The sequence below is a fragment of the Garra rufa genome, chromosome 19 (genome assembly GCF_049309525.1).
Source record: "Garra rufa chromosome 19, GarRuf1.0, whole genome shotgun sequence".
In the NCBI taxonomy this organism is placed as follows: domain Eukaryota; kingdom Metazoa; phylum Chordata; class Actinopteri; order Cypriniformes; family Cyprinidae; genus Garra; species Garra rufa.
In genome coordinates, this window is record NC_133379.1 from 25,601,943 (window position 1) to 25,622,119 (window position 20,177).

The window sequence follows — 20,177 nt, forward strand, 5'->3', positions numbered from 1 at the left end:
GTGGTTTAGACAGCATTAATTAGCAGAACAACGTATTCAGTAGTACATTAACCATGCAATCCATGCTGTTGTTTACATCCGAGTATCGCCAATATGGCCATGCATCCAGGTAACTGACCAAATCATGACATAAGTGCAAACCCTCTATGGATGAGACCCATAAAGAGCTGTGAATTTGTAAGAGGCATATAATTATGTTTGCGTTTGGAGATTAATTTAAATAAATGAATAAATAAATGTGTAAATCTGACAAATTACATAAACACAGTAGCCATTCCAGGACTCAAACTTGATTTGTTTTTTACTTTATTGTCAAAAACTATAATAAAATTTAACAACTTTAACAAAAACAAATATTCCACTGAAGTATCTGATTTCTCTTCTGAATCACAATATAATTCCACAAAATTTATGACCAATGATATTTGACAAATTTGATTCTTTTACAGTTGTGCAAGTTCAAGCCTTAAATGAATGTTCCATAGAGTCATTTGTTCCATTGTGGGGTATGTAGTATTCATAGAGTCGAAGCTTAATTATTTGTAGCCTCTGCCTCAGCTGCTTGGTTCTCGATTTGAGGTTGAGGGCTCTGAGGAGCAGGACTTTTCACAGCAGGAGTGTATGTAATAGGAACCACTCTCTCGTTGCTCACAGCATTGGCTTCTTTGGGTGCTTGTATCTGTAGCTGGCCATTATTTAAAGAGCAGGTCACCATTTCAGCATTCACACCCTCAGGAAGGTCAAACTCCTGCCTGAATTCTTGGCATCTGTACGAGAACGATCCTTTCCCATCGTCCTGCTTCTTCTCTGCTTTGCCGCTCACCCTCAACTTCCTGCCCACTTGTTTGACAGACAGCTCCTCCGGAGAGAAATCCTTCGTGTCTAGTGTGAGCGCATACTGGCTTCCTTCCTTTCCGAGCTGGAATGAGATGGGTTTGAACGTCGACAAAGGTGAAGCGTGGTCAATCTCGTCGAAAATCCTTTGGTGCAGGCGTTCCATGAACTCCAGGTTGTGTCTCATCTCCTGCATGTGTCTCATCATTTCTTGCTCGATCTGAAAGAACAGAGGTCGGGTCTCTGGCCACAGGCTGCGCACTGGCCAGTGGAAGTCCATGAATGGGCTGAGGTGAGGCTGAAATGTGCTTGGGCAAAGCATCTTCGGTGGGTTTTCGGGTGCTGTGGTGATGTGTTGAGTTGGTCAAGTTCTTCTGTGCTTCTGTCCCAGTGAACAAGACCTAAGGCTTTTATACACTGCCTCAGAACATTCCAGTAACGCTCCTCTATTAGCAGTGCAGTGTGTGTCAGCCTGTTAAAGAACTGCTATGACTGAGCACTTGCTGTCATGTTCCAAAACAAGTCGGCTGTATTTTTGTGATCCATCTGTTAAATACCAGAGAAGCACATCATTGTTCTATTTCCAGTGAGCACTCTGACGTTCTAAGGGGTCTGCATAACTTTCTATTAAGGGAAGAGGTTAATGCAGGAGGATGATACAAGGTTTTCCTATCACATAGCAATATTATACACCTAATATTAAAGACATATATTAACTAATCAGGGTTACTGTGAGAAATAGTTCAGTGTCACATCAGTGAATATTTTCTTTTTGCGTCAACTTACTTTGTATTCTGTCTGCTGTGTTTAAATTTACCTTACAACCGTTTCAACATGCTTTCTAATCCTGAAGGTTTCTGAAACTGACACCTGTGTTGGCAGTGCCTCTGGCCACGTCACCTCCTGAAATAGATTCAAAAGGAACAAGTTTAACTCAGATGGTGACGTACTGTAGTGTATTATAATGTTTAAAAATAAAAAATGTATGATCACTATGAGACTGATATCAAATATCTATTTAGGAGGTATGATGGAATGAAACTTTATAGATAACCATAACTTTGGTTTCAAAGGTAATGATTTTTTTCTAAATCTAAATCATCTACTACTACTAACCAACTAAATAACTAAATAAATTATTAAATGTTAAAACTGACTGACTGTATGGAGTAATTATAGCCTACTTTAAAAAAAAAAACTTATTCAGACTATTTAAGTGAACACTGGTTGTTATAGGCTAAATAGTAATAAAAATAATGATAGTTGTTTATGAGCCCCTTTATTGTAACAGTTTAACTGCCCACTGTTCTTCAAAAAAATCCTTCAGGTCCGACAAATTATTTGCATTTTTGTGTATTTGAGCCCTTTCCAACAATGACTGTATGATTTTGAGATCCATCTTTTCACACTGAGGACAACTGAGGGACTCATATTACAGAAGGTTCAAACGCTCACTGATGTTCCAGAAGGAAAAACAATGCATTAAGAGCCAAGGGGTGAAAACTTTTGAACAGAATGAAGATGTGTACATTTTTCTTATTTTGCCTAAATATCCTTTTTTTTTTAATTTAGCAAGCTACAAAAGATACTTAGATGTTCCCCAGAAGACAAAATAAGTTAAATTCACCCTGATCTTCAAATTCAAAAAGTTTTCACCCCCCTCAGTGTGGAAAAAGTCTGAAGAAGGATCTCAAAATCATACAGTCATTGGAAAGGGTTCAAATACACAAATATGCTAAAAACCAAAGAATTTATGGCACCTGAAGGATTTTTCTGAAGAACAGCAGGCAATTTAACGGTTCATGACAAACAAGGGACTAATGAACAACTATCACTAAATAAAAAAAAAAAAAAAAAAAAAACCCAGCTGTGGATTATTCAGGTAACAATACAGTATTCAGAATCAAGGGGATGTAAACTTTTGAACGTGGTCATTTTTATAAATTCAACTATTATTTTCTCTTGTGGACTATATGTAAACATCTTTCATGTGAAATATCTTATTCAGGTCAGTGCTAAATAAAAAAATAACATGAATTTTCAATGATCTTTCTTATCTTGGTAAAATAATTAACATTTTGCAGATTCTCCAAGCTGTATGTAAAGTTTTGACACCAACTGTAAATAGAATATCTAGATACTTTTAAATATTTTAAATATATTAAAATCATTTATCACACTGTAAAACTATTTAAGTAAACTGGCTGTTAAAATAGTGAATAATATTATTAATAATAACAGTAAACAAATTCCTACTAAATAAATAAATGAACACTATATTAATGGAGAGACTGTATGAAATATTTACCAAAAAACATTGGTAAGACTAAAACGTTGTTGTTGCTGATGATGATAACAGGCCTATAACAAATAAATGAACGAATTATGAACTATATTAATGGAGAGACTGTATGAAATATTTAGCCCATGGGTTACAAAAAGAAATATTTCTCTGAATATTTACGTCAAACTGCTAAAAAGGTTGGTTGGCTTATTTATTTATAATTTAAACATAGTAAAAAAACAGTCACAAAAGTTGATGAACATGTACTGTGTACAGTGTAGCCTACTGACAGTAGGCAGAATCAAATCAGACCAGAACGAAGATCGCCGAGCATTGACTTCCTCTCTTGCCTGGCCCTGAAGAGTCCCATTCAAACATGGTTCCTCCTGTACAGGTCTCCCCGCTTATCAAGGTACATCTTCTATTAGGAACATGACTCTCAAATGGTGATTCATATTCAGAAACATGTGTTATTCTCGTTGCTTTATATCAGCGACCTTCATTTATCCTCAGCAAATAGCTGTTGCTAGCGCTAATGTGTTAGCTTAGCATAGCATCGCATCTGTTGGTGAAGCCTATAGCCGGTGGATAAGCTAATCGTGTTAGCTTAGCCAGCTAACTTAGCCTGTCCACTGCACAGCAAGGTCAGTATATATGGGTTCCATGACGAGCTGCATAGAAAACAGCAAATGACCTGTCAAATGTGAATAAGGATTATTGACTAAACTTGTACATTGTCCTGTGGTAGGGTGAATTTATAAAAGTATAAATATTCAGTGCAGTCTCTGAATTAATATGGTCATACACAGTGTATGCTTACTATCTAAAAGCTGTATATTTCAATAAAAAATTTGACCAAGGTTTTGACATGAATATTTCCTCATACTGAATGTTTAGTTTTAGTCATATTTAGTAAAGAAATAGATTTGTAAAAATATCAGTTGCCTGTTAAGTCTTGACAAGATTGCCAGTCAACAAACCAGCAGTTTTCTTTCTCTGATTTCAGACAGCAAGATGGTCAGCCTTGCTAATTGGTTTAATTTATGGGAAGCAGAGATATGGTAAGTGTTTATGTATGGTGACATTTATGTAAGTTTTTATGCTTTAGTTTAAAACTTTTTAGTTTTTTAGAGGCCTTTTCTGCCTCAGTTAAATTAAGTTAATTGTCTTTCGGTGGTGTTTTTCAATCAATCTGCTCACCAGATTATCTGAAGCCCATTGCTGCAGAGGAAAGGAGGATTGAGGAGGAAGAGAAGAAACTCAGGGAAGAGCAAGAGCGCATTTACAAACAGCTCTCTGAAGGTCTGTAACCCTCTCTCTATACACATTTCTATTATACGATATAACAAGAATAAAATATAAGTAAGGGATAATGTACATCCAGATGGTTGTTATTGAAGAATAAAGCCTGACAGGCTTATCAGCAACTTATCAGGCTTTATTTTTCAATGGCCGCTTATTACACAGCTATTTACCACAAAACGAAAAATTAAGACATAAAATACTGATATGAGTTGAAATATTTGAACACAAAGCTTGCACAAAGAAAGCAGTTGATGGCAAGCATCAAGTTTAAACTAGACGGAAATTAAGAGATATGGTACAGTCAAACTACTTATGTGCCATTTCGCCTCATGAATAAATATGGCGCTAAAGATGAAATTGTTTTAAAATCTTACCAATTTGTTAGTTGTCTTACAATCCATTCGTGTACAAAAAATTGACGCAAAATGGCAGCAGCTGTGTTGGTATGAAACAAGACAATATTGATTTGAGTTTTAATATTTTATTAGCCAACCAAACACAAAGCTTCCATAAAGAAACAAATGTTCCCAGCAAGCGAATTGTGCCAACTGCAGTTACCCGGATGAGCCTGTGTTATTAGTTTTTACCGGTTATCAATGAGGGAATAACGTATTTTGGAATGTGATGACCAATGATCAATCAGAATCGAGTATTCCACAGAGCCATGTAACAAAATATATCAGTATATCAATAAAAATGTTGTGAATGTGGTGGTATTTAAACCCTGGTCCACATGACCTTTGTGTCTCAATACAGACATCTCACATTAAACAGACTGTACAGGGTAGAGACAGTAACACTGAAATGGCATCTGACAAAAGAAATTAGTCCCTTTTTTGTGTTACATGAACAGCATCTCATGACAGCATGTCAGATTTTACATGTGGAATTTAACTTTGGGTTTTAAGTTATTTAATGAAAATATTTAGTGAAACAAATCCAAAGACGCATTATTTATGGAAAGAAATTTCAGGGGAAGTTTATGTTCTAGAGAAAGTTTTCAAATCTCATTGTATGTGTGTGTGGCCTAACTTAGTGACACATTTAGTAGTGATACAGTGTGACCACAAATGTTTCAAAATGTGAAAATATATCACTAATATTTCTTTTTCTTTTTTTTTATCTCCACAGCAAACTCTGACACCATTCTGAAGTAAATCTCCCTGATGTATCCATTCCGGCACCAGATGTAATGAATCACAATAAACCTAATTTTATTTTTCAATAAAGACAGAAGGTAATGATATTCTTGTATGCTTTCTTTTTTCTCATTGCCATTATTCAGGCAATTCTGATTTATAGGGACCTGTGCATGCACTTTTGGCAAGTAAAGATGCTCTATGTGCATCTGACAAAGCAAGATCATTCTCTAAGAATGTGTTGTAGACTGTTTTGTCTGTTCTGCACTGCTGTGGTGACGTCTATAGAGGGAGGACGGTTGTATAACACGACCGTGGTTTAGCATAAACCCCAGGATTTAGGTCAAGCCAATACAGCATAAGTGCTGATTTTGCACAAATGCTTTGCAGCTACTTAGCTGCTGTGCTACACTTCATTAACTATTTGAATGAGCGATATAAATATTTGTTTAGAAACTCTGCTTTTTTTTCATTTACATATAACATTTCTTCAGAGTTCATCTAAAAACACCAAACTGCCATGACTATAACAGAGACAAAATATTTAGTACGAGTATTGTCAGAGGATTTATCTGGAAATGGAATGTAGGGATGTTCAGATAACCTTTGCAGATGACACCTAGACACTCTAGGAAGGGAAGGGTGGAAACTGCTGATAGTTCTCATGGGATAAGAGGCTTTCTTATCGAGTGACTCATTGAGCAAATGTGTGAACACAATCAAATCCTTTGTAGAGTCTCAAATTAATACTGTTTTTGTTTTCAAAACACAGTAGGTCTAGAAGTTTTGTTCATGATTTTGAAAGAAGTAAAATTTATTTTATCAAAAATACAGTAAATATTATAGTGTAAAATATCTGTTTGTGTATTTTAATATATTTTAAAATGTAATTTATTTCAATGATGGCAAAGCTACATTTTCAACAGACATTACTCCAGTCTTCAGTGTGTCACATGATCCTTTAGAAATAATTCTGAAATGATGATTTGGTGCGTAAGCTGCTCTTGTTATCAGTTCGAGAACAGTTCTTAATATAATAATCGAAACAGAAAGCAAAAACGCTATTGTTTTTCTGAAAACAAGACAATCATTTTTGCTGGTCAAGAAAAGTCCTTGATTTTAAGAATTTTCAGATATTTGGGCTGGAAACAAGACAAAAATTAAGTAAAAAACATTTTTTTGCAAGGTGAAAGTATAAAAGAACATTATACATTCTAAATACTAAGAAAAACACAAAGTTCATAAAAAATATATGCTTTAATTGGTATTGAGCATACAGAAGTGAAGCTAACATGTTTACCAATTTAATTGGAATCAGTCATACAGTATTTGATGCTGTACTTTTAATGGTTTGAGAGCATCAGTTCAGCAAATTCATGTCAAAAATGACAAAACCTGCTCTGCAAGTAACTCATATTTGTGTCAAATTTAAAGACTCAAAAAGTCTTATTAGAGGGCCCTCACTGTCAGATCTGACACATTGATTTAAACATCAGTTTTCTTTGCTACTGCCTGATCCTTCGCTACTTAAATTAAACCTTTATGATATGTAAAACAGAAGCAGCAACTTTATATAATAAGCTTGTAAAATTCATCAAGTGCACTAAAACACGCCATAGTAGTCTTCACTTTAACACTACGTAAAAGTTTAAAATAATTCTCGTGTATTTACACAATTAGATTCTGAATCTGAATACCTTCTTGAATTTAAATCACAGACTTCTCAAGGTTCAGTGTGATGACAGGTCAGCTGAGAACAGATGAATGGTATCAAGGCCACTGGAATTAGTTTTCTCTGTGAACGCATGTCCCAACAGTGGAGACACTGAGTAACGGGACATTGCTCAGTAAAACACACCCATGACAGCACTTGATGTAAATAAGTCTGAAGGACAGTTGCGTATTACCTGTCAGCTTAAGTGAAGGGAGAAAAAAAATCTAACTATAAAAACAACTCCACCACTGTACTCTGCCATCTAGCTTATCAGAAGACATATATTCAGTGTTGCCAAGTCCATGGTTTTCCTGCAGAGTTCGGGCTGAAGTGACTTCAACATCATGATATTTATCCCCTGGAATGCAAATTTTACCAGGAGAACCCAGCCAAAAAATATGTATTTTACCAAGGATGTCCCTCTGAAATGGGTTTTGGAGCGGGTTTTGTTGTGGAAACCTGGCAACCCTGTATATATTATTGCACACTAACATCTGTCACCTACCTTCTTACATTTAGCAACCTGAACGTGAGCTTCCTGCTGTACAACATGATTACTTCTTGAAGGAATAAATTATATACATACATATCACTCATATAATGTTCACAATAAATTATAGATGATTCAAAGATCTTTGATTGGATGAAAAAAATTATCAGATTCATATTTATAATATTCACCCGTAGTACATTTATACTAACTGTTGGCGAGATCCAACGTGTTTTGGTAAACAGGTGGTCTTGTGGCTTGCTTTATAGCATATAATGCATTGATGCATTCCCACTCACTCTTGTTCAGATCCTTGGAGTGAGGTTGATCTCCCCCGTGTGACATACTACTTAGAGGCTAGGTCGCATCTCAAGGTGCCTTGCCCTCTGTAATGTTGTCTTTTCTCTAGCAGATGGAGCAGGTCTTGGACCCTGATCCTGATCCACTGGTGCTGTTGGAATTTGCAGCTGTAGAGAAACAAACAAAAGAGAATCCGAATTAAAGAAATGCATCATATGTGACCTTGGATCACAGAACCATAAGTAGCACAGGTATATTTGTAGCAATAGCCAACAATACATTGTATGGGTCAAAATTATCGATTTTTCTTTTATGGCAAAAATCATTAGGATATTAATTAAAGATCATGTTCCATGAAGATATTTTGTAAATTTCCTACCGCATATATATCAAAACTTAATTTTTGATAAGAAATATAGATTGCTAAGAACTTCATTTGGACAACTTAAAGGTGATTTTCTCAATATTTAGATTTTTTTGCACCCTCAGATTCCAAATTTTCAAATAGTTGTATCTTGGCCAAATACTGTCCTATCCTAACAAACCACACATCAATGGAAAGCTTATTTAATCACTGATGTATAAATCTTAATTTAACTTATGACTGGTTTTGTGGTCCAGAGTCCCGTATTATAAAATATATATCGGACAGGAAGTGGACACTCTATTCTAGTTGAAGTGGCTTTTTGATGGCCAGTCAAGTTCCTTGCAGATTAATGAAGTTCCTTTCAAATGTCTGGGGTCATTGTTTTCTTTTTTCTTTTTTTTTGGACTGGAAAGATAAATTAAATGGACCAAAGTGACAGTAATTAAGAAGTATTTTATAATGGTTTTTATAATAATAATTTTTATAATAATGTCATTTTATAATAAAGTAATTTATAATGTTACAATAAATTGTGCTCCAAATAAATGCTGTTCTTTTGAACTTATTTATCAAAGAATCTTGACCCAAATATTTAAAGTTGTGTTCAACATTTATAATAATAAAAAAAAGTTTCTTGAGCAGCAAAGCAGCATATTAAAATAATTTCTGAAGGATCATGTGACACTGAAGACTGGGGTAATGATCCCAGAAATAAATTACAGTTTAAAATATATTAAATTAGAAAACTGATTTGTTTTTGTAATAATATTTCTCAATATTATGGTTTTTATTGTATTTTTTTTCTGTTCAGTAAATGCATAAAAAATATACACAAAATATAAAACATAAAAAACCTTAAACCCCAAACTTTTGAATGGTAGTTTATATCGGTATGTCAAATGTTAACCTAAATTTGCTATAAGAGGGTCCGAAGGTAAATTCTTTCTAATTTGTGACCCCTGACCCTTGTCATAAGAGTCATTCTTTGATATTGAGATTTATACATCATCTGAAAGCTTTCGATTGGTGTATGATTTGTCAGGATAGGACAATATTTGGCAAAGATACAACTATTTTAAAAATCTGTAATCAAATAGTGCAAAAAAATTGAAATATTGAGAAAAGTTGTCAAAAATAAGTTCTTATCAAAGCATATTACTAATCAAAAAGTTGATATATTTGTAGTAGGAAATTTACAAAACATTTTCATGGAACATGATCTTTAGATAATTCCCTAATGATTTTTGGCATAAAAGAAAAACTGATAATTTTGACCCATACAATGTATTGTTGGCTATTGCTACAAATATACCTGTGCTACTTGTGGTCCAAGGTCACATTTATTACAAATCCAGTAAACAAAGAATACAGATTAATAAAAGATTAAGCAAAAGACTAAAATTCAAACCATTTTTGCCAGCTGCTTCCTGTTTGGCCTTAGCTGCCTCCTCCATTTCCTTTAGTTTTGCCTCATATTCTTCCTGCCTCTCTTTCCAATGCTTCCGGTTGTTCATAATGCCATCATACATTGGCTGGATCTCAGGGTGAAAACGAGAGAACTCCTGTGGAAAACAAAGAGGAAAGGGTTGCTGATTCATCTTAATGACCAAAACATTCTCATTTTGTTTTAACATTAATGAAAAAATGATTAATCCCCTTTATTCATAAAGGTACCTTGTAGACAAAAGTACAGACAAAGTCGATAAAACCACACTGAAGCTTTGGCAGCTCTGCAGCTTTGTTCCTGTCCATCATGGGCTAGATTAAAAGACAGATGAGCTTTTTAGATTATTCTTTTTATCCAAGATAGGCACTTTACTCGTAGCCAACCACTCATATTAGATTCAGGTACTCACAATAGGTTGTTGCTCAAGAACAGTCCTCTCCAGATCACCCTGCTCCCAGAATTCAGCCGCTACAGAAAGGGCAACCTAAGATCGAAGCAATTACACTTTGTATATTGCTGAGAAGCAAAACTGTCGTTATTCTTCATTTGACATCTCTTACCTTGCTCTGCACCTCCCACGGTTTTGCGATAGCTGAGAGGTCACATGCTGTCATCATCATGGCCCTGGCAGATTATTAAAAATATAAAAATATGCAAAGCACAAAATGACTATTTTTAAGAGATATGTTATGCTAAAACGCTAGCGTAGATATAAATGGACACACTTACATTACAATTTCTTTCCTTGTCGTTTCAAGAGACATGAAGTCTATCCATTTCTTCTGTTCTTCATACGTCTCAGAGAGATCCACAATTTTCTGGAACATTGTTCTCTTTCTTTAAGGTAGAATTAAGAAAAAGTTTGTGTTTTAAAACCTATTTTAGCGTTACATTTAGTTTCACTTCTTTTCAGAAAAAGAAAAAATCTTAAATTATTCTAAATAGGTCTAAAGTCATTTATTTTTATTAGTGATGTCAAACAATTTATCGCATCCAAAATAATTTTTTGTTTACATAATATATGTGTGTGTACTGTGTATTTTTATTATGCATACAGTCAAGCCCGAAATTATTCATACCCCTGGCAAATTTCCCTCTTAAAGTTACTTTTATTCAACCAGCAAGTTTTTTTTTGACCGGAAATTTGGGAGAACAGGCTTCTCCCAAAAGATAATAAAATGATGTACAACAGGCATCATTGTGGAAAAAATATTTCTCAGCTTTTATTTACATTTGAACAAAAAGTGGCATGTCCAAAATTATTCATACCCTTTGCAAACTGTCACAGTCTACGGGAAAATCCAAAGTTCTATACCATTCCAAATAGTCCAAGCTGTTCTAAAGCATCCTAATTAACTTGATTCATTGGGAACAGCTGTTTTAATCAACTCAACTGGTGATAAACAGAAGCTCTCTGCTATTGGTTTGTGGACAGTCATGGCTAAGACAAAGGAGCTCACTGAGGACCTGGGGCTGCGCATTGTTTCTCCTCACAAGTCAGGAAAAGGCTATAAGACCATATCTAAATGTTTTGAAGTTCCAGTGGCTACAGTGCAAACTATTATTAAAAATATAAGAAGTTCCGCACTGTGAAAAACTGAAGAGGACGTGGTCGGAAGCCAAAAGTGACACCTGTGCTGGACAGGAGGATAGTGAGAGGGGTGAAAAAGAAGGATCACCACCAAGGAAAAAGGAGAAGCCTTCAACCCTAAGAACACCATCCCCACTGTCAAACATGGTGGTGGGAACCTAATGTTTTGGGGGTGTTTTTCAGCCGGTGGACCAGGGAACCTAATCGCAGTAAATGGCACCAGTGGACATTTCAGCATGACAACAACCCAAAACACACAGCAAAAGTGGTGAAGAAATGGTTAGCAGACAAAACATTAACGTTTTGCAGTGGCCCAGCCAGAGTCCTGACATAAATGCCATTGAGAATCTGTGGAGGGAGCTAAAGATCAGGGTGATGGCAAGGAGACCCTCCAACCTAAAAGAGTTGGAGCTCATCGCTCCGGCAGAAATACCAGTGAAGACATGCAAAAAGCTGGTCAGCAATTATAGAAAGCGTTTGATTGCTATAATAGCCAAAGGCTTTTCTATTGATTATTGAGGGTATGACTAATTTCAGACGTGTTCAAATGTAAATTAAAAGGTGAGTAATATTTTTTTTCCACAATGATGCCTCTTGTACATTGTCTTATTATCTTTTGGGAGAAGCCCGAGTCATTTTCGGTCAAAAAAAGAAAAAACTTTCTGGTTGAATAAAAGTAACTTTAAGTCAGAATATACCAGGGGTATGAATAATTTCGGCCTCGACTGTATATAAAGACACACACAAACAGTATATATTTAGAAAATATTTACATTTAATTACATGTGTATATTTATATTCATATAATTTATATTACATATATAAATATATTTAATATATAAACAACATATTTTCTTACATTTATACATGCATGTGTGTATATTTATAAATATATAATAAATCCACACATATATACTACGCAAATAAAAATTTTATTTATTTTGGATGCAATAATCGAGATTAATCGTTTGACAACACTAATTTTTATTGCTAAGTAAAAAATTCCTTTAACTTAATTATATACAGTAGACTTTAAAACATGCTATTATGATATACTGTTGAAACTTACTTGAAGTACAAGGCAAGATCAGTTGCAATAATGGCAATATCAATGAGGTGGATGACATGCTCTGTTTGTCTTCTGTTGAGGTTTTGGAAAATATTTAATGACTAGAGGGAATAAAAACATGTTAGGATCAAATCAAATTAACGTTAAGGCTTACATTCTGGACAGTTTGGTCATACCTCGTCGGATAACAAGAATTTGCCAAAATCCAAGTGATGCCTCTCTAGAATGGAGGACCCATGCAGCTTGGCTAGAGGATTTTGGGACCTAATCACAAAACATACAAGTGTAATGTTATTAGTATCAGCATTAATATTACAAGTACTAGTAGAAAGAGTAGTATTTACTGACTTCACTTGGTAGAGATTGTTTGTGCCTCTGTGGTCAATATCATGCAGGAAGCCAGCAGTGATCATGGCCATCACCTCCAAATCTGTGTAATAACGCTTCAGTTTGCCTGTCTGGCTCCATAAAAAACAAAAATCATTCTCATTATGATTTTAGAATTTTCAGTATGTGTATAAAAATGAGTCATGAACAACAAAAATGCAGAAATAATTTTTTTGACACTGGATCAACCATTTTTTTTTCAGAAACAATCATTAGGTTTGAAATTCTGTTTCATACTTAGCTTTTAAATACTTAAATTAACAACATACATTTAGTTTAGACCTTTATTGAGTAATCCTGTAGCCTATAGACAACACTAGGCCTGTCACTAACAATTATTTTGGTAATCAAGTAATCAGCCGATTATTCTGACGATTAACTTTTTTTTGTAATAAAAATAGACCTATGTGAACAATAGCCTTCAGAAATGACTTATTATAAATATGTGATAGCAATGAGGCAATAATAATTAGTTTAAATATAGTATCAAAAACAAGTAATCATATGTTTTTATTGAACAAAACTGTTAAAATACATAATGTATTATAAACAATAAAGCTAATGTACATCACGCGTTATAACAAATCACTGCAGAGGGTGCCAACGACCTGACAATTGTTTTTACACTTTACAATGCAATCTAAAACCTTGTTTAATACTGACTAAACAACATTTAATTCAAATGTCCACTTAATCTTTAATACTGAGCCTCTTCTTTATGACAGAAATTCTCCAGCCACTGTCATTTCTTGAATATGTGGACATCAAAAAATGTAAACTTAGAGCGAGGGTTTGAGCTTTTATTCTAAAATCGTGACGACCAGTTAGCATATTGAGAAAGATACTGATGCATTCTCCTGTGTTTGCATAGGTTTATAAATGATTTACCCTACAAATCTAATGAAATGGTGCACGTTGTGTTTCCAAATGAACGCTATAATAAACTCAAACTCACAACATTACGCAAGATGGAGTTTGAGATGCTCCACACATGTAAATGAAGCACATTTATTAAACCTGCATTGCATATATTTAATAGAATCTTAGCATTTGTAAATTCATTATGCATTATGCTTTTTATGATTATTAAGTAAGGGATAATCAACGGTTTGCCGTGCGTTAAAGGATTTTAAATGCACGACGTGGAGGCTAATAACCGCCCGACGCAAAGCAGAGGGTGGTTGCCTCCGCGAAGTGCATTTTAAATCCTTTAACGCACGGCAAGCCGTTGATTATCCCGCTTATTCCATGGTTATAGACAAATTAAAACTAGGATTGATATTTGCAGCGCAAAATTGGACTGAATGGATAAAAAAGACGGTTATTTTCGTCAGTTATGACACGCAGCTCTAGCATTCTGGCCGCTTCAAATCAGACTCAGAGATTAAATAGTCCGGTAAAATCACATTTATTTGAATGAAAAATAGCATTTGTTTCAGTAGATTATCGATCGACCAAGAGTGAGTGTGAAGGCAAGAGAGATGACAGTTGTGTGTGTGCGTAACGTTAACGTTACCTGCCTGCATGCTGTGTGTCTCTCTCTACAAACAACAATTCGTTCAAAAACAGCAGTTTTACCACCCCGTTGCTGAGGAATATAATGTAGCGATCTAGTATCTAGGCTATTTTAATAAGGATCGCAGGCAAACGCTGACAAGAAGTTTATGTATGTGCGCTGCACAATGCGATCTCCGACCTCTCTCTCTCTCTCTCTCTCTCTCTCATGCTTTTGCGTGCTTCAATTAAAGCAGCGCATTAATATAGAACGGTGATTAAACTGACTTGGAACTACCTGTGCATTAAACGGTTTTACTGCACACCTGCCAGCCAATCAGAATCCAGTATCCAGACATTCCATGGAATAAATGGGTTTAATGTATCATGCAGCCTTGCAAAAAGGTCTGATAATGCGTTTCATTAATTTTCATCTTTGGAATATGCAACTTCCAGTATTTTGGCGGATATTCGACATGGCCAAAATGCAATTTTTTTTTTAATTAAGTACTCAAACTAAATTGAGGAATCGTGACAGCCCTAAACAACAAAACAACATAAAGGAATTGAAAACATCAGATAAAAGCTGCTTCCAAATGGAAAAAATGAGCAGGTCATACCGTGAGTAAAGTAAACATGGTTTGCCCGACATTGAAGCCATGTCGCCAGTTGTGGTACGTGATTTTCCTGTAGCCTTTGCTGACTGAGTACATGAATCTCACCAAAACCTAATTAGAAGATAGCAGCCATTTTATATAATTTCATGAAACTTCATGACACAAATCAGGTGCCTCTGTCATTATAAACAAGTAAGTTTACCTCTTGAGGAACCTGGAACTTTTTAACCACTCCAACTTCATAGTACATCTGGATCCCACACATTACAAGTTCCAGTTCAGTGCAGTCAAAGTCGGAAAAATGGAATGCGTAGATCTCAAACTTATTTGGGCCAGGCAGCTCTTTTTTCTGCATGAAAAATAAGAAAACAAAAGTCAGACTTTGAAAACATAAATCAATGCAAAAGAAAAAATATGCCAAGTATTGTGACTCATTTGAATGGAATAATAGCTGAACGGATTCCTATTAAAGGCGACTTTCTTTATTTTATCTATCTGAGAAGTTTAACATCAGCCTGTGATTGCAAAAATCTTTAATTAATAAGTAATTAAGCATACCAAAATCTCCAAAAGCTCTTCCTCCTCACAGTCTCTTGGTTCTCTGTCAAAATATTCTCTTGTTTTCTAAAAGAGAAACACCAAAGAGAACAAAACTAAGCAGTAATCAAATAAAATACTCAAATAAAATGTGACCCTGGACCACAAAACCAGTTGTAAGTAGCACATATATATTTGTAGCAATAGCCTTGTATGGGTCAAAATTATACATTTTTCTTTTATGCCAAAAAACTTTAGGATGTTAAGTAAAGATCATGTTCCATGAAGATATTTTGTAAATGTCCTACTGTAAATATATCAAAACTTAATTTTTGATTAGTAGTATGCATTGCTAAGAAATTTATTTGGACAACTTTAAAGGCGATTTTCCACTTTCAGATTTTCAAATAGTTGTATCTCTGCCAAATATTGTCCTATCCTAATAACCCATACATCAATAAATTAAAAACTGACTCTTATGTCTGCTTTTGTGGTCCATGGTCACAAATGTACAACTTAAAAGTATAACTTACAAGGATGTTTTGAATCTCATCATCTCGACATTTGACATGGTACAGCACCATGTCCTGGGCAATGTCCTTCCTGTTCTCCAGCTTGTTCATTTTGTCATAGGTGTCTGTGTTGAGGACCGACCAGCCCAGAAACTGTGTCAAAGCCTGTCAAGACAGCAATGCATCCTTCTGTAAGTCAGTGATTTTTGTATTCAGTTGGTAAATGGCACCAACCAATCTTTTTGATTTTTACCTCCATGAGTTGTTCATCATGGTCATCAAATGGTTTGCCATCCTTTCTGTTGTAGAAAGTTGCAACGCCAACGATTTCTTCTTTTTTGTTGACAATTGGCAAGGACAGCACATTCTTAATAGTCCATCCACTATTATCCAAAGCTTCCGTCTACAGAAACCCAAAGTGTTATTACTGCAAGTCAAGGGAACTTCAATCATTAAATACGTTTTAGAAAGTAAAAAAAAATACCTGAAAGTTGAACATTTCATCTGCTGCTGCATTCATGATGTTGCAAATCTTGAATACACGACAAAAATTTATAAATGAATATGTAAATACTTTCTTAACATTTCAAAAATCAACCATATATTATTTCCAAAGTAATAAAGAAGTCACTTACAAATCCACTCTCTGCTACATATGTAGGTAATCCACTAACCAAAGCCCAATGATCTGCAGGTGGAGTTCTGTGAGAAAGTAAATTGTGTTTTTATAATGCTATCTCTTTTAATGCACTTTGGATATAACATGTCGGTTACTAAAAGAAAAATAGGAGAACTTACGGTATGACCTTGATGTCCTCTTTTCCGTGCAAAATATAATCAATGATTTTGTAGAAAATGATTTCCTAAGTAAAAAGAAAGATAAAAGTTAGTTCAATGAATACTGAATATTCTCACAACATTTATCATGTCATTCCAAATCTATATAACTTTCTTTCACAAACATCTAGTAATCTAGAAAAAAAACAAAGCTGCTCTCTTATATATGTGACACTGGACCATAAAACCAGTCTTAAGTAGCACAAGTATATTTGTAGCAATAGCCAAAAATACACTGTAAGGGTGAAAATTACCATTATTTTCTTTTATGCCAAAAATCATTAGGATATTAAGTAAAGATCATGTTCATGTTTCGTAAATATATCAAAACTTAATTATTGATTAGTAGTATGCATTGCTAAGGACTTCATTTGGACAAATTAAAAGGCAATTTTCTTAATATTTAGATGTTTTTTGCACCCCCAGATTCCAGATTTTCAAATAGTTCTTTTCAGATTATGTATAAATCTCAATTGAAAAAGATTGACCCTTAAGACCAGGGTCACATATAATAAAGCAGAATGGTCACCACAGATGTCACTGTTTGACCAATAAACTCAAAGTCAAATGGATTTGCAATGACATTACAGTAAATGTTAAAACAATTTTGTTTTTTGGCTAATGTGGACTGTAAAAAACAGCTTACCCTTCCATCCGGAGTTACAGGGCCGGAATAAGGTGCCTGCTCTCCCATCAACACAGGCCAAATATCAAAGAACTCCTGCAAGACAATAAACCACCAGGTCAGTTTTAGAGAGGGACAGAACAGTCTCTAAATTGTACATGAAGTCACTGTTACTTTCAGCAATTATAGTGATTGACATACCTTTTCCTTGGTCATGTCCAGAAGGCCCACAGAGTACCTGTCACAGTTGAGATAGGCTCGTACTGTGTACAAAGCTTTGTGAAACTGTCGTTCAATGTCTGTGAGCTCTTCAAACACCTTGTTAGCTGACCACAACAGCAGCTGTGCATGAGATATATGAAAAATGCATTTCAAAATCTACCTTTTTCAATTCAGTTTTACAATTTCGTCACCGAAAGCTAGTTTTTGCAAACTGACCTGTCCTTTTCGAGTTTCACAGTTATGAAGGTAGCTCAGATGAAAAATCTTCAGGTTCAGAGAGCCAACTTTCAGATACTTTAAAAAAAGCTTTAAAAAAGGAGACAATTTGAAAATTGTAAGAAAATAACATGACACCTTTACTGTCTCTTTAAATACAATAATATAAGTATTTTTTTCTGTCCCATTTCAACATTTTGTAAAAAAATGTAACTTTAACAGTTTATTTATTGTTTTCTCATTTAAAATTGTGAAGCAAAAACATTCTTTAAACTTGTGCTTGTGCTACTTCTACTTGTGTCCAAAATCTTTCTTAATGCCACTGTAGACTCTATTAATAATAGTGATGGAATGAAACAGCAAACACTTACATCCTCATCTTCATCTGTGAAATGGGGTCCAGTAGTCTTGTTGACTGCCATGATGACGGCTACGACGTCCTTTCCATTCATGATGGGTGCAGCCAAGATGTTGTGTGTGGTGTATTCAGTAAGTTCATCGACAAATGAGCTGAAGTGACTATCCTATAGTGAAAGCAAAGTCAGTTTTGACATGCACAGTACACACCATCCCTAAGCGTTAGTTAATATTTGTTGTAGGGTCAGGCTGAAAAAAAGTATTCATTAGTTTATTTCTTAATTTAAATTCAAATTTGTATTTTTGTATGTTAATTAAGCACAATATCTCATCACAGATTAAATAAAAAATACAATTAAGTAACATAATCATGTCCCATTAGTTAATGCATTAACTAATATTTAGTAACAATGAGAAATGCATTTGTTATAGTATCTAGTCATCTTTGTTAATGTTAGTTAATAAAAACCCTTCACTGCAAGTTTACATTGCACAAATCCATTAAATAATAATAAGAGAACACTTTATTTAATAATGTCCTTGTTACAGTGTAATTATACATTTCAGTACTGAGTAGGGGTCAAACGATATGTTTTTCAGGTCCAATGCAGATACCGATTATTACAGATCAAGTAAATAACTGACAATTTTGAACCGATATATGTCTGGTGTAAAACTGAAAATTAATGTCAAAATTAAAAATAACAAGGGCTCTGACATAAACTTATTTTATATGCTTTTAAATTATTTTATTGGCAAATCGTTTTTGAAAACAACCAATAACAATAAAAATTCTTAATATTGCCACCAATAATTGGCAAAGCCAATAATCGGTTGACCGTTATGTGTTTTTTAGGGCCAATGCTTATGAATACAGATTAAGTAAACAGATAACCAATATTTTGAACCGGTATATATATATATATATATATATATATCTCTGGTGTAAAAATTTAAATTAATGAAAAAAATAAAGGGAAAACAAGGGCTTTGACAAAAACTTTCTTTAAATGCCTTTAAATTATTTTATCTGCAAATCGGTTTTAAAAATTACCATTACCAATTACCATAAAAATGATTGATACTGGTGCCGATAATCAGCCAAACCGATAATCGGTCAACCAATATGTGTTTTTTTTAGGGCCGATGCCAATACCGATTATTACAGATCAAGTAGAGCGATAACCAATATTTTGAAACAATGTATTAAATGATTTTCATGTTCACACCAGACATATATATTAAGAATAACAAGGGCTCTAACTAAAATTTTCTTTAAATGCCTTTAAATTAATTTATCGCCAAATCGGTTTTGCAAAATGACCAATAACCATAAAAATGCTAGATACTGGTGCCGATAATCGGTTGACCAATATGTGTTTTTTCAGGGCCGATGCCAATATTGATTATTACAGATCAAGTAGACCAATAACCAAATTTTTTAACCACTATATATCATGTCTGGTATAAAAATAAAAATTTATGTCAAAATTAAGAATAACAAGGGCTCTGACAAAAATTTTCTTTGAATGCCTTTAAATTATTTTATCGCCAAATTGGTTTTGAAAATGACCAATACCAATAACCATAAAAATGCCTGAAACTGGTGCCCGATAATCAGCTAGAACGATAATCGGTCAACCAATATTTTTTCAGGGCTGATGTCAATACCGATTATTACACATCAAGCAGACCGATAACCAATATTTTAAACTGATATACATGTCTGGTGTAAAAATGAAAAGTAATGTCAAAATTAAGAATAACAAGGGCTCTAACGTTTACTTATAAAATTCACTGGTAAAAAAAAAATGAACACCATTTAAAGAAAGT

The 20,177-nt window shown here is 34.3% G+C and overlaps 2 protein-coding genes and 1 long non-coding RNA gene across 3 annotated transcripts in view; 1 reads left to right on the forward strand and 2 right to left on the reverse strand.

The window, feature by feature from the left end:
- Positions 1 to 289: 289 nt before the first annotated feature.
- On the reverse strand, positions 290 to 1,306 carry hspb9l (heat shock protein, alpha-crystallin-related, b9-like). Its single transcript, XM_073824927.1, has one exon. The coding sequence runs from the start codon at positions 1,154 to 1,156 to the stop codon at positions 533 to 535; it is 624 nt and encodes a 207-aa protein (XP_073681028.1). The 5' UTR covers positions 1,157 to 1,306; the 3' UTR covers positions 290 to 532.
- A 2,102-nt stretch (positions 1,307 to 3,408) lies between these two features.
- Positions 3,409 to 5,669, forward strand: LOC141293137 (uncharacterized). Its single transcript, XR_012340648.1, has 4 exons — positions 3,409 to 3,530; positions 4,125 to 4,179; positions 4,322 to 4,420; positions 5,555 to 5,669. It is a non-coding gene; the product is annotated as an uncharacterized lncRNA (long non-coding RNA).
- Positions 5,670 to 6,800: 1,131 nt separating this feature from the next.
- pde6b (phosphodiesterase 6B, cGMP-specific, rod, beta) overlaps positions 6,801 to 20,177 on the reverse strand; it is a 15,907-nt gene continuing 2,530 nt past the window's right edge. The window contains exons 2-22 of the mRNA XM_073824401.1: positions 18,359 to 18,511; positions 17,988 to 18,077; positions 17,751 to 17,891; positions 17,571 to 17,645; positions 16,886 to 16,950; positions 16,723 to 16,789; positions 16,572 to 16,619; positions 16,341 to 16,490; positions 16,109 to 16,252; positions 15,597 to 15,662; positions 15,241 to 15,387; positions 15,042 to 15,149; positions 12,889 to 12,998; positions 12,717 to 12,804; positions 12,541 to 12,641; positions 10,610 to 10,717; positions 10,441 to 10,504; positions 10,290 to 10,364; positions 10,108 to 10,191; positions 9,842 to 9,995; positions 6,801 to 8,233 (exon numbers count right to left, since the gene is read on the reverse strand). Of these exons, the coding sequence (XP_073680502.1) occupies positions 8,172 to 8,233; positions 9,842 to 9,995; positions 10,108 to 10,191; positions 10,290 to 10,364; positions 10,441 to 10,504; positions 10,610 to 10,717; positions 12,541 to 12,641; positions 12,717 to 12,804; positions 12,889 to 12,998; positions 15,042 to 15,149; positions 15,241 to 15,387; positions 15,597 to 15,662; positions 16,109 to 16,252; positions 16,341 to 16,490; positions 16,572 to 16,619; positions 16,723 to 16,789; positions 16,886 to 16,950; positions 17,571 to 17,645; positions 17,751 to 17,891; positions 17,988 to 18,077; positions 18,359 to 18,511 (2,100 nt within the window). The 3' untranslated portion in view covers positions 6,801 to 8,171. The remainder of the gene's footprint in view (positions 8,234 to 9,841; positions 9,996 to 10,107; positions 10,192 to 10,289; positions 10,365 to 10,440; positions 10,505 to 10,609; positions 10,718 to 12,540; positions 12,642 to 12,716; positions 12,805 to 12,888; positions 12,999 to 15,041; positions 15,150 to 15,240; positions 15,388 to 15,596; positions 15,663 to 16,108; positions 16,253 to 16,340; positions 16,491 to 16,571; positions 16,620 to 16,722; positions 16,790 to 16,885; positions 16,951 to 17,570; positions 17,646 to 17,750; positions 17,892 to 17,987; positions 18,078 to 18,358; positions 18,512 to 20,177) is intronic.

Bases quoted from the DNA above. Each gene is read 5' to 3' on its own strand.
- hspb9l (XM_073824927.1), bottom strand. From the start codon at position 1,156: ATGCTTTGCCCAAGCACATTTCAGCCTCACCTCAGCCCATTCATGGAC.